Below are 16,733 nucleotides of genomic sequence, written 5' to 3'. Positions count from 1 at the left end.
GGGGGTTTGGCTACTGAAGCAGGTGAAACAGGGTGAGGCATAATTGATGACACAGGTATCAATTTAACCAGGCAAGGGGTAGAATGACGAGGCATTGATTCTACAGACGACTTAAGAGGATCTGTAACAACAACTATGTGTGGTTTGCTTACCTCTGATACAGTGTCAACAACATGTTCGAACTGTGAATCAGAATCACTAACCTCTTGAGATTCCTGTTTAATAAGTCCACAAACATATTTAGCAACCACAAGCTCGTTTCGAACCCTTTTAAGACGCCGTCGGGTCTCTACCTGTTTAGCTAGCAACTCTCTTGCCTTAGTGGCTTGTTCCTGTCTATACTGCGCTTCTCTAGCCTGAGCATCAAGTCTCTCACACTCTTTATCTACAATGGCGTCCTCTTCGATCTGCTGTTGAAGTTCTTCCAAGTCCAGCGTCTTTAGTCTTTCCTCCATCATGGCAGCGTGAAGATCGGAGAGTCCATGTTTGGGAGATCTGCGTTGTGCCGTACGTTTGGATCTGGATGAAGTACTGGAAACCGTATCAGCAGAATTGGATCTAGATGCATGTCTTGACGATCTAGATGGTCTCTGCGAAGACAAATCAGCAGGAAGTGTGTCAGGGTGTAAGTTAGGCGGGAGCTGGATGTCGTAATCGGCCAGATGAACAGGAAGATGTCTCTCTCTTGGAGGACGAGGTCGGACAACGGGCTCAGCTGCAGTGGCATTTTCAGAATCCATCTTGAGGCGCTCCGGCTCGAAGGACCATATACGAGCGCTTGGGACGCTCAAGGGTTCAGGATTGATGCAGTCAAGATGGTGGTGTGTGTGTTTCCGGTAAGAGAAACATTACAGGGAATCCGGTTCAACTTATTTATTCAAAGGGAATTTGTATACGTTGATTCACAAATGTATGTGTGGTCTATAATAAACAGAATAAACACAAAGAAAACAGTTATAAGTAAAGGATACAAAGATTCAGTTAAGTAATATAAATAAACATACAGAGGGTAATTGCGTGCTGATTATATTAATAAATAATAAAGTGAACAATGACACGCAGTTTGCACGATCGTTGCGTATGCTCAATATTACAACAGCAAACATATAATGTCGTCAAATTCAATATATTCAAACAATATTGAACAAACCTGGTGATCTGTAAATGAAATGTCAATATAATATCTTGTAATCGAATACAACTACAATCATTTCTGTGCTCAAAGTCTATGACGACGGTTTGGTTTCACTTTGTGACGCAGTTTAAAAATGCGTTCGTTTCACGAGCAAAACTCGACATTCAGAACAATAATAGCAACAACAAAGGCAAAATATAAACGAAAACTCACCCATAATCATTTACGCACTGAAACAAACATATACACTGCTGAACGACAGACCAGCCGGCCCGACCCGCAACTCAGCTGCCGACCCCTGCATGTTCGCGCTTGGCCGAGCTCTGTACAATACCAATGACTCAGGGGGCGTGGTTAGGGCTTTCTCACATAGCCGCCCCCAAATGTTTGTAAGGACATTTGAAACAGTGAGGAACCCTGACTAATTGGTAGGCTCAATAGAGTCCTCATCACAGAGTTTAGGGAGTGGGACTATACGGGATACAGGTCTAACGTATGTGCGATTGTGCACCTTAACTTCAACTGTTCTGATACGGCCATCAAGTCCAGGAAAAGTATTAGTCACTTTTCCTACCGGCCAACATGCTCGTGGAAGTTGTGGGTCCACTATCAGTACCACCTGGTCTAGACCAATTTCGCTTCCATCTTTACGCCACTTTTGCCTTTCTTGCAAATTCGGTAGATAGTAATGGATGAATCTAGACCAGAAATGGTCAGCAAGTACTTGACTATGTTTCCATCTTCTGGTTCCCAAAAGATTGCTTGAATCATAGAACACTTGTGGAAGTGAAGAATCGTGACGGCCCATTAGGAGGATGCTAGGCGTAACTGGGTCTGGATCCGACACATCTGAAGACACGTATCCCAAAGGCTTGGCATTTAGGATACCCTCTACCTCAATAAGCACGGTGCGCAGTACAGTTTCAGTCACTGTTTGATCATTCAGTACTACTTTGAGGGCTTGCTTTACTGACTTAACTTCCCGTTCCCAAGCTCCTCCAAAATGAGGGGCACTCGGGGGATTAAATCTGAATGAAATCTGTTGTTCTGCAAGTTGTTCCCGTATTTGAGGCACCATGGCTGCATAGGCTGATCTCATTTCTTTGTTTCCTCCAACAAAGTTGGTACCGTTGTCGGAAAGGAGCTCGAATGGTTTCCCTCTTCGAGCTATGAATCTGCGGAGAGACATCAGGAATGCATCTGTGTCAAGGCTCTCTAAGAGATCAAGATGGAGACAACGGGTGGTCAGACATTTGAAAACTATTCCCCATCTTTTCTCTGTTCGTCGACCGATCTTCACTGTAAATGGACCAAAGCAGTCCATTCCAGTGGAATAGAATGGGGGTTTGTATAGACGTAGACGTGCTGGTGGAAGGTCGGCCATTTTGGGTATTTTAGGCTTGGCACGCCATTTCTGGCAGTCCATACACATGTATTGATGCTTCTTGATAGCTTCCCTTCCTCGCAGAATCCAGTATCGTCTTCTCAGTTCGGCAAAGACTCTTTCTGGCCCAGGATGTAAAAGGGAGGCATCATAGTCCTTGATCAGAAGCTTGGTTAAGTTGTGTTGCGGATCAAGCACAATGGGATGTATTGTGTCCAATTCTATATGATTGGCATGTCTGAGTCTCCCTCCAACCCTGATAAGTCCACTGGCTTTATCATACTCAGGTGATAAGGAGGCTAATCTGCTGTTGGATGGTAATGGTCGCTCAGATGTGAGAGCTTTGAACTCCTCAGGAAAGGAATCCTTTTGAGCCTGTTGTAGAAGAAACTTCTCTGCTGATATGTAACCATCTGAATCATCTGTTGTATGCGTGAAAGATGTAGCCGCCCCATGAAGGGAGGTAACTGTAGCCGTTAGCAGTTCAGTCCAGGTACTAAATTGGTTGACATCAGGAAGGGGAGTGTCTGAACTAGTACACACTTGCAGGCAGATTGCTGATTTTTTCAACTCCGCCTCTGGGTCAGGTTCCTCTGCTGGCAAAGTGGGCCAAAATGACTCTGGCTGATGCAAAAAAATTGGACCATTTATCCAGCGGCAAGGTGGGACTAAATCATTCAACGACTGGCCTCTTGTTATTACATCAGCAGGGTTGTTCGCTGAATCAACATACCTCCAAGAATTAATATCGGTGAGTGACTGAATTTCGGCCACCCGTGTTCCCACGAAGACTTTGTATCTGCATGATTCAGATTTAAGCCATTGGAGAACGGTGGATGAGTCTGACCAGAGAATGACATTATTGACGTGCACAGTCAGTTCTGCTTGAAGGATATTAGCCACCTGCGCTCCGGTCAGTGCCGCGCTCAGTTCCAGCCGAGGGATTGTCATTTGCTTCCGAGGTGCCACTCGAGAACGGGCCAACACGAATGAAACATGTACATGTCCTTCATTGGTTTCTGTGCGCATGTATGCCACTGAGCCATAGGCCCTCTCAGATGCATCGCAGAATATGTGTAAATCCCGGTTGAGGATTTCCTCATGGCCCTCAGATGGAGTGTAACACCTTGGGATTACGATATGATTCAAACTTTGGAGCTCTTGTTGCCATTCTTGCCATCTGGTCAACAGGCTGTCAGATGTGATTGGGTCATCCCACCCAAGATTGTTCTTCCACAAATCTTGGACCAGCACTTTAGCTCGGGTCGTAAATGGAATTAGATAACCCAGGGGGTCATATTGAGATGCCAAAACTCTGTATACATTACGCAGAGTGGGTTCAAGACATCCGGATTGGCTGGGTTTGTAGTTGAAGGAGTCTCTGAGGCAGTTCCACAGTAGTCCAAGTGTACCTTCCAGGAGATCAGTGCTCTTCTGTGATAACCAAAGCTCACTATTCTGTGATCTTGCTTCAGAGGGAAGATGCTGGATAACTTCGGGTCTGTTGCTGGCCCATTGACGAAGCTCAAACCCACCGGTTTGCAAAAGTTGCCGTAGGTCATCTACCAACGCTCTAGCTTCAGCAACAGTTTGAAGGCTATGGAGGCAGTTGTCTACATAGAAGGAGTCTTTGACCACTCTCACCTGAGCTGGGTCCACTTGCGGGTGGTTCTGAGCGATTTCCTGGAGTGCATATATGGCACAGCACAGGCTGCACGTTGTGCCAAATGGTAAAACTTGCCATTCGTAAATCCTAGGCTGCTCTGTCCTCTGCATGTCTCTCCACAGAAAACGCACTATAGATTTATCACTTGGCAAGAGGCGAACCTGGTGGAACATGCCCTTTACATCTCCGCTGATGGCTACAGGGTATTCACGAAACCTCAGCAAAACACCAAGTAGGGACGGACCGAGAACAGGCCCAGGCAGGAGGATGTCATTTAAAGCTTGGCCTTGGTATGAATAAGAACAGTTAAAAACAATTCTGTCCTTGTTGTTATGCGTCACCATATGGTGAGGGATGTACCACGACTCCGGGGATTGCTCAGCTTCTTGCATTGATATCTCTGACACATAGCCAGCTTCTTGCAGTTTCCTCATTTCAGAACAGTAAGACTCGGTTCGCTTAGGGTCTTTAGCAAGTCTACGCTCAGTGCTTCGAAGGTTCGCCATTACTGCTTCTTTTGGGGCTTTAAGAAGTTCAGCATTAGGCCGTCTAAGCAAGGGAGTGGCGTATCGCATAACTCCACTGACGTCTACCTTTGTGGTATGTGTCTGGAGAAGAGTGAGGGCATATTGGTCTTGTTTGGAACGAGTGGCGGTTTTCTCATTTACGTAGGGCAGAGTATCAATTTGCCAGAGGCGTTCCACATTCTTGAATAACTCTGTATTTGGTATGGCTGTGGTTATGTGGAAACACTGTGAGGGTGAAAGAGTGGGTTGACTGAGCCCAATGGGACCTTGGAGGGTCCAACCAAGTCTGGTACAAACTGCAATTGGTCCATTGGCAGGTCCTATACACACTGGCTGAACAGGAGTAAGCAGGTGAGGCATGTCAGACCCGATGAGCAGTAGAGGTTGGGCTCGGTCCATCAAGGGTAACGGCAAGGACCTGATATGCTCATACTTTCGTTGAAGAGCTGACACAGGGTAAGAATGTTCAGAAAGTCTCAGGTTATCTGCGGTGAAAGCATGAGGAATCAGGAATTTTTTGCATGGTCTGTGGAGGGTCGACACATGTAAAGAAACGGTGTATCCATGCAGATTAACTACATCCTGATGAACAGTGCGTAACGTGAGTGTTTCAGGTTCCCTCTGGAGATTCAACTGGTCTACAGCCTGTGACAGAACAATACTACGCTCTGAACCATCATCAAGCACGGCGTATGTTTCCATGACTTTCTCTCGATTGTGCAGTAAAACCTTGACTATCTTCAGCATTACCTTTTGTGATCGGTTGGGCCGGTCTAAATATACCTGAGGTGTAGGAACATTGACCATAAGCACACTCTTTTGGATCTGTAAGGCTGCATCATGCAAGATGGTCAGATGTAACTCTTTACAATTTGTACAGGTTCTTTTTAGATTACAACTGTCTGGAGTATGATTTCGCCCACATTTCCAACAGCGCTTCTCTTTGGAGATCCACTGTACTATTTGATCTGTAGTCAGTGTCTTGAACTTTGTACATGCATTAAGGAAGTGGTCCTTAGAGTTACAATATGGGCAAAATGGTTGAATCTTGGAATGGGTCTTAGATTTCAACTGTCCCTGCCAGACTGAACTGGCCTCAGCGGAATACAAGAAAGATGTGGATTTCTCCTTTGGGCGAAAAGGTACTGACCTTTGCTGATCTTTCTTGGTGGATCTAGTGGTATCAGTTTGATACAGTTTAGCTGCTTTATTGGAGATGCGTTTTGCCTGTGACTTCATCTGCAGCCATGCAGACAGATCAGGTAATGTATAAGTGCGGTCTGTGCCAGTTTGTAAGATACCTCGGCTGAAACAGTACTCCACGAACCCATCACGATATGATGGTGGCATCTTGCTTAACAATCGGTCAACATGAGAACCACAGCGCAGCTCGTATCCGTTTGGGCCCTCCAACGTTCTGAGCATCCCTACTAATGTTTGGATAGATAGGGAAAAGGAATCAAAATCCTCTGCATCGCCGAACTTAACTGATGGTGCATTCAATATAGCACCTAATTCGGACTGGACCAGTTGACGGGGTTGCCCGTATTTGTCCTGCAGCGCTTGTAATGAGGTAGTGTATGGCCTGGGGTCGTGCATGTATGCTTTGGCCAACTGAAGAGCGCTGGGGAGTTTTAAGTGACTTAAAAGGACCTGGTATTTGTAATGTTCACCTAAATGAGGTTGGTTATTCATTACATTATCTAAGGCCATTTTCAGTAGTGCGAAGTCACTTTCCCGACCAGTGTCAAAGTATGGGATAGACGGCTTTGGGACACCATAAGCTGAGGCAGCTAACATTTCCAGACCAGGTGGTTGGGCTGGGGAAGGGTACAATAATGCTCAACTATGATAGGCGTCAGGTGGAGGAGCAGGGTGCGATTGTGTTGTCCAATAAGGGCTAGGATTCACGACTGGATAAGTCTGAGTATGTAAAGGGGGCCCTAGTGTTACAGGAACTGTAGGTGGGGCTCTAGGCAGGACATTGACAGAGGGTGTCTGACTATAGGTGACAGAGGTATCTGAGTAGTGGTGTGGCCTGGCCACCACAGCCGGGTTAAAGGTTAGGGGAACATCATTACTTGGCCTAAACATTAAACTGGGCTGTGCAGTATCTAGCGAAGCAGATGACCTTGTAACTATGTTGGGCTGGGTAACCTCAGCAGCTGCAGTGACTGAACTGAATGGGGGTTCGGCTACTGAAGCAGGTGAAACAGGGTGAGGCATAATTGATGACACAGGTATCAATTTAACCAGGCAAGGGGTAGAATGACGAGGCATTGATTCTACAGACGACTTAAGAGGATCTGTAACAACAACTATGTGTGGTTTGCTTACCTCTGATACAGTGTCAACAACATGTTCGAACTGTGAATCAGAATCACTAACCTCTTGAGATTCCTGTTTAATAAGTCCACAAACATATTTAGCAACCACAAGCTCGTTTCGAACCCTTTTAAGACGCCGTCGGGTCTCTACCTGTTTAGCTAGCAACTCTCTTGCCTTAGTGGCTTGTTCCTGTCTATACTGCGCTTCTCTAGCCTGAGCATCAAGTCTCTCACACTCTTTATCTACAATGGCGTCCTCTTCGATCTGCTGTTGAAGTTCTTCCAAGTCCAGCGTCTTTAGTCTTTCCTCCATCATGGCAGCGTGAAGATCGGAGAGTCCATGTTTGGGAGATCTGCGTTGTGCCGTACGTTTGGATCTGGATGAAGTACTGGAAACCGTATCAGCAGAATTGGATCTAGATGCATGTCTTGACGATCTAGATGGTCTCTGCGAAGACAAATCAGCAGGAAGTGTGTCAGGGTGTAAGTTAGGCGGGAGCTGGATGTCGTAATCGGCCAGATGAACAGGAAGATGTCTCTCTCTTGGAGGACGAGGTCGGACAACGGGCTCAGCTGCAGTGGCATTTTCAGAATCCATCTTGAGGCGCTCCGGCTCGAAGGACCATATACGAGCGCTTGGGACGCTCAAGGGTTCAGGATTGATGCAGTCAAGATGGTGGTGTGTGTGTTTCCGGTAAGAGAAACATTACAGGGAATCCGGTTCAACTTATTTATTCAAAGGGAATTTGTATACGTTGATTCACAAATGTATGTGTGGTCTATAATAAACAGAATAAACACAAAGAAAACAGTTATAAGTAAAGGATACAAAGATTCAGTTAAGTAATATAAATAAACATACAGAGGGTAATTGCGTGCTGATTATATTAATAAATAATAAAGTGAACAATGACACGCAGTTTGCACGATCGTTGCGTATGCTCAATATTACAACAGCAAACATATAATGTCGTCAAATTCAATATATTCAAACAATATTGAACAAACCTGGTGATCTGTAAATGAAATGTCAATATAATATCTTGTAATCGAATACAACTACAATCATTTCTGTGCTCAAAGTCTATGACGACGGTTTGGTTTCACTTTGTGACGCAGTTTAAAAATGCGTTCGTTTCACGAGCAAAACTCGACATTCAGAACAATAATAGCAACAACAAAGGCAAAATATAAACGAAAACTCACCCATAATCATTTACGCACTGAAACAAACATATACACTGCTGAACGACAGACCAGCCGGCCCGACCCGCAACTCAGCTGCCGACCCCTGCATGTTCGCGCTTGGCCGAGCTCTGTACAATACCAATGACTCAGGGGGCGTGGTTAGGGCTTTCTCACAGTCTTGTTTAAGACCATGTAAGCTAATCCTCCGAAACAAGTTTGCAGCAGAAGGCGCGAAATGTTATTATTTCTTGAGTAAACTGCATTTAATAAATAAGTAATTGATAAGACAATTGAATGCAATAGAGTCAAAACATTAATGCAATGATTTGAAATATGCATAATGCGTATGCGTACAAATTTGAACGTCATAAGAGTTCTTTTTACGTAAATAATTTACGCTTTTGTGCTGTCAATACTAAATATTTACGTTTTAGAGTTGTAAATACGTCAGTATTATACGTTTGTGTATATAAAACGTAAGTAAATGTACTCGTGTGATAGAACTACACTTTACGTAAAAATACACACGTATTCTCATGAGATCACGTTGTCCATGCACAGGTAGATGGCAGGAACGGATTTAAATGACAAAAATTAAAAACACTCTACTGCACACTATTGACTTTACTCTTTTATTTATTCAAAGCGAACAACGCGTTTCGCATATAGCGTCCTCAGGTTCGCTCAGTTAATGGTCTGGGCTGCGTTCTCCGAAACTACCTTAACGCTACGTCGTTCTTAAGTTGTACCTTAAGAAGTACCTTATCGTTAATACGTGGTTTCCGAAACCTTCTTAGTTAAGTATACCTTCTGTAAGTCATACGTTCGTAAGGTTGGTCTGGAGCGCTCTTAGCTATACCTTATTGCTGCTGACGGTTCATACCGCTAGTGGCCACCACTATGCAAAAAGCTTTTTTACATCGCAGTTTAATTACATATAGACAATTTTATATGAACATTTAATATAAAATCTGATTTAGTATTAAAATTACATTTTTACTTTACTTTAAAATTTTACACATAAAATACTTAAGTTGTTATAGCCTACACCCAGTGTATGGAAGTGTTTTCATTAATAAAGTTTCCATACACTAATGGTTGTTAGCTTTTTTAATTACTATCCTAAGGCACATCAGCTGGCGAACCATTTGACAGAAAAGGCTTAGGAGTCTATATAAAGAAAGATGAGTTTACACAAACTTTATAGCTATGGCAGCGAGACAGCGAGTACTTGTTTTAAATCAAAGACGGCGCCGTCCGCGGAGCAAGTTAGTGTATGTCAACTACATGGCTGGTGGATAATCAGCATACGTTGTGGAGAACATTAACACACTTATGGCCGTGAGGGTTTGGGATTGCACACTTGCTAAATTATAAACACATACTCATATTTATTTCTGCATGTACATATTTCAATGAGCCCTGATAAATGCAGTTTGTACTATTTCTAAAACGCTTCTTTATAAAGAACATTGTTTTCTCAATACTTTACCTATACCGCTGTGAAGGAAAGAGCGCACAATCGATCATCGAGGCATCGATTTCAACCTATTCAGCGCCTCCACCATGGACAGCGCCTGCTAAGGTCGAACTTAAGAAGGTTTACCTTAAGCAACATCCTAAGGTATAGTTCGGAGAACACACGTAGGAAAGGTATACCTGTAGTTAAGGTGTACCTTTTGAGTCTTCGTAGCGCGCTAAGAGACAACGTTATCGGAGAACGCACCCCAGAGCTCTCAGGTGTAATTACCTTGAGTCACATGATCAGTTGTTCTTAAAGTCATAATATGCCAATGTATTAAATGCCAATATCCAACACATTCCCATAAATACCCAGTTAAGAAAATATAATTCACATCCTCAAATAAATCAACACAATATGTGACCCTGGACCACAAAACCAGTCTTGTGTGTATTTTTTTTTTTTTTTTTAATTGAGATTCATACATCATCTGAAAGCTGAATACATAATATTTCCATTGATGTGTGGTTTGGTAGGATAGGACAATATTTGGCCGAGATACAACTATTTGAAAATCTGGAATCTGAGGGTACAGAAAAATCGAAATATTGAGAAAATCGCCTTTAAAGTTGTCCATTTCTATTGGTGTTGCATCCATTCACAAAAATAAATGTTTTATATATTTAAGGTGGGAAATGTACAAAATATCTTCATGGAACATGATCTTTATTTAATATCCTAATGATTTTTGGCATAAAAGAAAAACCTATAATTTTGGCCCATAGCCTACAATGTTGTGTTGGCTATTGCCACAAATATACCCGTGCAACATAAGACTGGTTTTGTGATCCAGGGTCACATATATACATAATTGTAATCATCAAATATACATAATTATCATAATCAAAAGCCTAACAAGAGCAAAACGTTTTTTAGAAAAATAAATATATACACATTACAGATATACTGTACATCATCAATATGTCCACAATGTTACAGATACATGCACTGCAGTGAGGCTAATAGTCAATATCCTATAACCCACATTTATAGAAAACAGCTAAAATCCTGTGATTCGTTCACACCAGAGGGTTCAACAGAAGACAGTTCATCCAAAAAGCTTCTCTTCTCAAGACCAGTTTAACTATGTGACCTCCTCTAGGGCAATATCCTCTCAATACCAGTAAACCTGAGGGAGGCAGCAGGACTATGGTTCTTCTCTGTATAATATTTAGCAATGGCATAGTCAAGGTTATTGTTTCTGATAGCAGCCTCATGTTCTGCGATCCACAGCTTAAGGTTACGTTTTGTTTGTTTGTTTGTTTTGTTTGTTTGCGTAGTGTTGGCGCAATGAGCACATCTACCACATCTATAATTCCCATAGACTTGTTGAGAAAGCCAGTTTGTCTGTGTGGGTTCCTGACACATACTCGGCATATTTATATGGCATTAACTTAAAAGCAAGCAAATAATATTTCTTTGAAACAGGTAAATAGCAATAGCAATATCCAAAACACGTTCATCAGCTGGAGAAAAAATCATTCTGAAAGTGATTCCCACAATATCGCTTCTCTATGCCTTTATCATTATACAGTAGTTGTGGTGTGATCTCTACTATTTTTAATATTTTGGATGATTTTAAGAACTACTGTATATCTTTATTGTTATCTTAATAGTTATCGTCCTTACATTTATTAATTAATTTATATATAAAAAAAAATTATATATATATATATATATATGCATTTGGCAGATGCTTGCATTGCATTTCAAGGCACACATTTACATTCTTATCAGTTCTTGCTTTCCCTTGGAATCGAACCCGTGACTTTGGTGTTGCAAGCACCAACGCTCTACTGTTTGAGCTTCAGGAAATGACATGTATAAAACATAAATAACACAAAAACAAACACTAATGACACTCATCTTCATCAACCACTACAGAGAAATAATTACAGCAGCATAATATGCATTGAGATTCATATGCTGATTCTTGATGTTTGTGTGTGTATCTAAAGTTTTTTTTTTTTCTTTTTTTATGAAATTAATTAAATTCAGAATGTTTGATATCTGGCAAGAAAGAATTGCTGCTGAAAATCTATTAATAACAAGCAACCACTTTTGATCACATTAGTCCATTTTTCTTTATGATGATGAGTGATGTATCACCTGACCATCTTTGTTAGCTAATAGTGACCTACCACATTCAGCAGAGTTTCTAGAATGTTAATAGTGCATTACTCATTTGTTGCTGTGTAGTTATTCATTAATGAAGGAACAGTATTAAAAGTGTTACCATTCACAGTATATTCCAGGAGGCTACTTTCTCGAAAACAACAAATATTACCCAGAATGCATTGTTTTCTACGGTATCTACGGTTCATTGATCTCAGTACAGTCTTAATGGAAAATGGTATGTTACGGTCAGAATTTGGCCGTGGTTTTACAGTGTAAATATTTGTACATATTTGCCAATGATCGCAACAATCCTCCATTCATCCCAGGTAAACAAAGAGCATCTTATGAAGAGTGTGAGAAATGTATAAACCATTTATTACAGAATAGAACAAATTGGTATTAACAATAATGGTATTATAACAGAAGTGGCTGAAGAACAAACTATACAAAAACAGTGTTTGCACAGGAAGAGCATGTGATGGATGATGCTGATAAACACACTCTCCTCCAGTATAAAAAGATAAATCAGGGCTCCGCTCATCAACGCATTATCCAGACGTTGATATTAAACTACTGAACTGGTTTGTGTCACAAAAATACAAAACTTTGTAATAATTAATTCTGTATGTTTCTGTTTCAGTATTCAGAGAAACAATGGCGGTCTGGACTGTCTACCTGTCTCTCTGTCTTCTCGTAGCTTTGACTGCTTCAGGTAAGACCATTATTCCACGTTTCACATCATAACTGTTATTTTACCATGAACTATAGGCAGTACATCTGGGACTCTGTAATGACTAATCAGAAGAGTGATCTAATAGAGTATGTGCACTAAAGTAAACCTGAGTTTGTTTCTTAATTATTATGATAACATATAGACAATAAAACAACAACAATTACATCAGCTAACATTATTGATTCTTATGAATGTATTTTATATTTTTATTTGTTGACAATAAACAAATACGCATATTAAATCTGTAGTATATTTATTAGTAGTAGTAGTAGTAGCAGATCTGTTTCTAGGCATAGGTAAACTAGGCGGTCGCCTAGAGCACAAACAGCCGGGGGGCGCCAGTGAGAGCTCCCGCCCCTCCAAGAGATTTGTTTTATTTATATATTTATATTATTATTAATATTATTTCATACTTTTGCATTATGATTACTTGCGAGTATCTAAGTGACAAGTCTCCCTGGTGATAGTGGCCGCTGCTGTTAGAGAAATGAGATGTAGCCTAGAAGGCGTCAGGGAACGTCGTCATAGCCGAAAAGGTCAAAGCCATCAGGGGCTCAGTATCATAAAAAGAAACAGGATGAGAAAAAGAAAGCGAAATATACAGGTATGTTACTAAGTGGTTAATTGTTCTACTACAAGCTGGTCGCTCCATCATCATGAGCAGAACATGACGGTGACTGCATATAGACCACTTTTCAGTTGGTGATGGTTTTTGTGGGCGGAGCAGAACGATCCCTCCGGCCGCTTCACTAACGTTAGTTTGCAAGTTTTGTTTGCTTGTTTTTTAACAATGATTTTATCTTAGTGTGCAAGGTCACTCACTGTCCAGGACACGATGGTTATTTGCAAAAGTTATTTTTTCGATTCGATTACCATTTCTTACCAGGTTCTTCAAAAAGTCTAGTCCCATTCAATCAAAACAATGTGTACAATCATAGATGATTCGCAAATAATCACAATCAAAAATATTTTGAAATTTTGAAAATATTATGCGATAAAATTTCAAATTGGAGCCTGTACTCCGTCGATTCTTGCACCCAACAACACATCAAGAAGACATTTAATAACAATAATAATTATACAATAATAATTATACAATAATAATAATTAAACAATAATAATAATTTAAGCTCCTTATTATGTAGCCGAACCTGTGCTGGTTTGTATTGGCCGCCTCCAGTTTTCCAGTTGTTTTGCCACCAGCTAACGCTGTGACGTAACTGTGACGTAGGCTCGAAATTGGTCTATTAGCACCACGGGACGGATTTACCACAAGTAATGCTCATTTCAGCAGCGGAATATTATAGCATAGTAAAGTTGAATAAAAAAAAAAAAAACATTATCAGAGATGGCTGTTTATGTGTAAATTGACCAAGTGATAGTGTCATAACAAGTTTGACAACCAGCGTGGATTCATGAGTTTTACATGAATTCAGTGCATATCAAGAAATAACTTGAAAAAATGTAAAATAAATGCACTTTTTTTCTGATGTAATAGTGCAGTTGAAGTCACAGACAGACAAGCATTGCGATTTTGGGTGTGTAGATTATGAGAATCTGTTTGTTTATGCTGGAGAGTTTTATATTAATGGTTCAAACATGTCAAATCATGACAGGTGCATTTCTGGAGAAACACATGATAGATGTGGGAGAAGGAAGAGAAGCATCAGAGGCAAGCCCCAGTCCCAACTGTAAGTGTTTACTTCTTGTTTACAGCTTAATCTATATAGAATAGTTTCAAAAGGGTTTAAAATGGTATGTGGCAATGCCATGTCTGATTGTACAAGTAGATGAGGACGACACATCGAACTCAGAGGCAGGCAGTGGATTGACACCACGGGATTCTGGTCAGACTAGGCCATCAGCAGGTGTGTGCATGTTTCTCATATGAAATACTGCTTTAATAGTTACTCTCATACACTGGATAGGGTCAAAAATAATTATAGAACACAAATGAGTGGTGTATTGCTTATTGATCAGTATATCAATGTCAATTTTTTTTTTACAGTAACTTAGTAATTTACAGTAATACAGTAATTTAGTTTGTTTGCATTTCAATTATTTGCCTGTTATTCTGGTGAAGTTTAATACACAGTATATTTTTACATGTTTGACTTTGGGCAATTTTGCAATAATTATTAAATGTTTTCCTTAATGTTAAGTTTTGTTCTTTTATGGATGGTGCAAAACGTTGGTATGGTGTTGGGAGGGTGGAGCCATAGGCTAACTGTCACGATCCACACACAAAGGAAAGGGAAAAGGGAAGATCCAAATGCAGTAAAGATTATTTTATTGGGCAAATCCAAAATCGTATCCAGTCCAGGCAGAGGTCAAAATCCAAATAATCAATCCAAGAAACAAGAACATAAACCGGAAACACGGGGAACGGAAGTGGCGTGATATAATACAAGGAATCCATGACAAACACTAGACAGGCAGGGTATATATAACAAGAACTAACAATGAATAACAAGGAACAGCTGGGGACAAAGATGACAGGGAACAGCTGAGTGCAATGAACAGTGATTGGTACTGACAAGGATTGTGGGGAATGCAGTTCATGAACAGGATGACACCGTGGAGACGAGGACCTCTAATAGGACACCAGTAATACACAAACAGACACTGTGACACTAACAAAAACACAAAAACAGGTGCAAAATCGTAAATGTCTTTTTACATCATGATGTTTCTTTGTTAAAATATTTTTTTAATCCTTTGTTTATTTAAGGTACACTATGTAGTGCTTTTGTTCAAAATGAGTCAAATACATCATCAATCCTTCTTACAAAACATGATTCACTGATTCACTATGGTAAGCCTGTTATAAGTGTTTATATTTTAGACCTGTCGGACCAGTTTTCATGGGTAATTGCGTACATGCATCACTCGCCCGTGCGTGTCTCGTCATATACGTAAATAGAGAAAAGTTGCTCCGGCTATTTTGCCATGCGTCAGGTGTGTGAGTGGCAGGGGTTAGCTTTCACATGAGCAAGAAAGGAAGAGATGGAGCAGCTAAATCTCCAAACTCTGGAGATTCACCCTGTAATTTTTTTAGTCTTCTCACCCGTTTTAAACAAACACCGAACAGACGAGAGTAGATAGAACGAGACAGAGCTCGTAATAAAACAAGAATCAACATCAGCTTGGCTTTAGGAGATGGAGAAAACTGAGGGATTTGGTGTTTTTATTACTCGACTGTTGAATAAGGTGTTTTATTGAACAGATAGACTGTCATATGTATCTCTCTAACAGAGTTCACTGTAAATCATCTATTGTGAAGCGTCGCCTTCATCTGCACTGTCATGCAAAACCGAAGCACGACCAAAACAATGTTGCATGCCTTTTTGTTTAAACCAGTAAAGGGAAAAAAGATACTGTACCTTAAAATTATTAATTTAATTACATGAAAGGTTATTAATGGTAAAATAAGTTTTAAAAATATCACACAAAACTTCCCTTTAACAGCCTGTTGGACAGGATGGACTGCCTTTGGAAACAGATGCTTCAGGTTTTTCAATAACCCTCAAACTTGGATTGATGCAGAGGTATGATACATTCAGCTTCTAATATGACATAAAAATCATACAAGTATATTCTTGCTTAAATACAACTTAAGCTCTGTAAACATCTGTGACACCTGTTAATTATTGCAGGAAAATGATTTAATTGTGTTCCTCAGTTTAAAAACAAAAATATGTTAATAGTAAATAAATTACAATGGAGCTCTAGGGTGTAAACATATATCACTGATAATAAAATATCACAATGGTATGAAAATAAAGACACAACACATGTCATGTTATCATGAGAGGATAACTGAAAAACTTTATATATGTGAAGTTATATCTAATCTACATCTAATTACAAACAGACTTTTTATCCATTTTAAAACTAGACTTGATCAAGTTGTCTACACTAGATGTCGTGTGGGTCACACAAGTTTGACCCATGGTTTTTTGCTTAAGGGTGAAGATCCAACTCTATGCATGTTTTGTAAAATTCCCTTATCTGTTAAACATATATTATTGGATTGTCCTGGACTTATTACAAGCAGAATGCTTTTTTACAAAGTTGCTTCACTTAAGGACATATTTAATGAGATTATGCCTGAAAAGGTTTTGGAATTTTTA

The 16,733-nt window shown here is 40.4% G+C and overlaps 1 protein-coding gene across 1 annotated transcript in view; it reads left to right on the top strand.

Annotated features, from left to right (window-relative positions):
* LOC311079011 (galactose-specific lectin nattectin-like) overlaps nt 1-16,733 on the top strand; it is a 29,563-nt gene that overhangs the window by 10,961 nt on the left and 1,869 nt on the right. Inside the window, exons 2-5 of the mRNA XM_084108129.1 lie at nt 12,508-12,579; nt 14,217-14,291; nt 14,391-14,468; nt 16,069-16,148. Of these exons, the coding sequence (XP_083964255.1) occupies nt 12,522-12,579; nt 14,217-14,291; nt 14,391-14,468; nt 16,069-16,148 (291 nt within the window). The 5' untranslated portion in view covers nt 12,508-12,521. The remainder of the gene's footprint in view (nt 1-12,507; nt 12,580-14,216; nt 14,292-14,390; nt 14,469-16,068; nt 16,149-16,733) is intronic.

Source organism: Abramis brama (assembly GCF_963993115.1).
Source record: "Abramis brama genome assembly, chromosome: 1".
Lineage (NCBI taxonomy): Eukaryota > Metazoa > Chordata > Actinopteri > Cypriniformes > Leuciscidae > Abramis > Abramis brama.
Note: the sequence above shows the minus strand (reverse complement) of the source record. Positions and strands in the feature narration are given on the sequence as shown.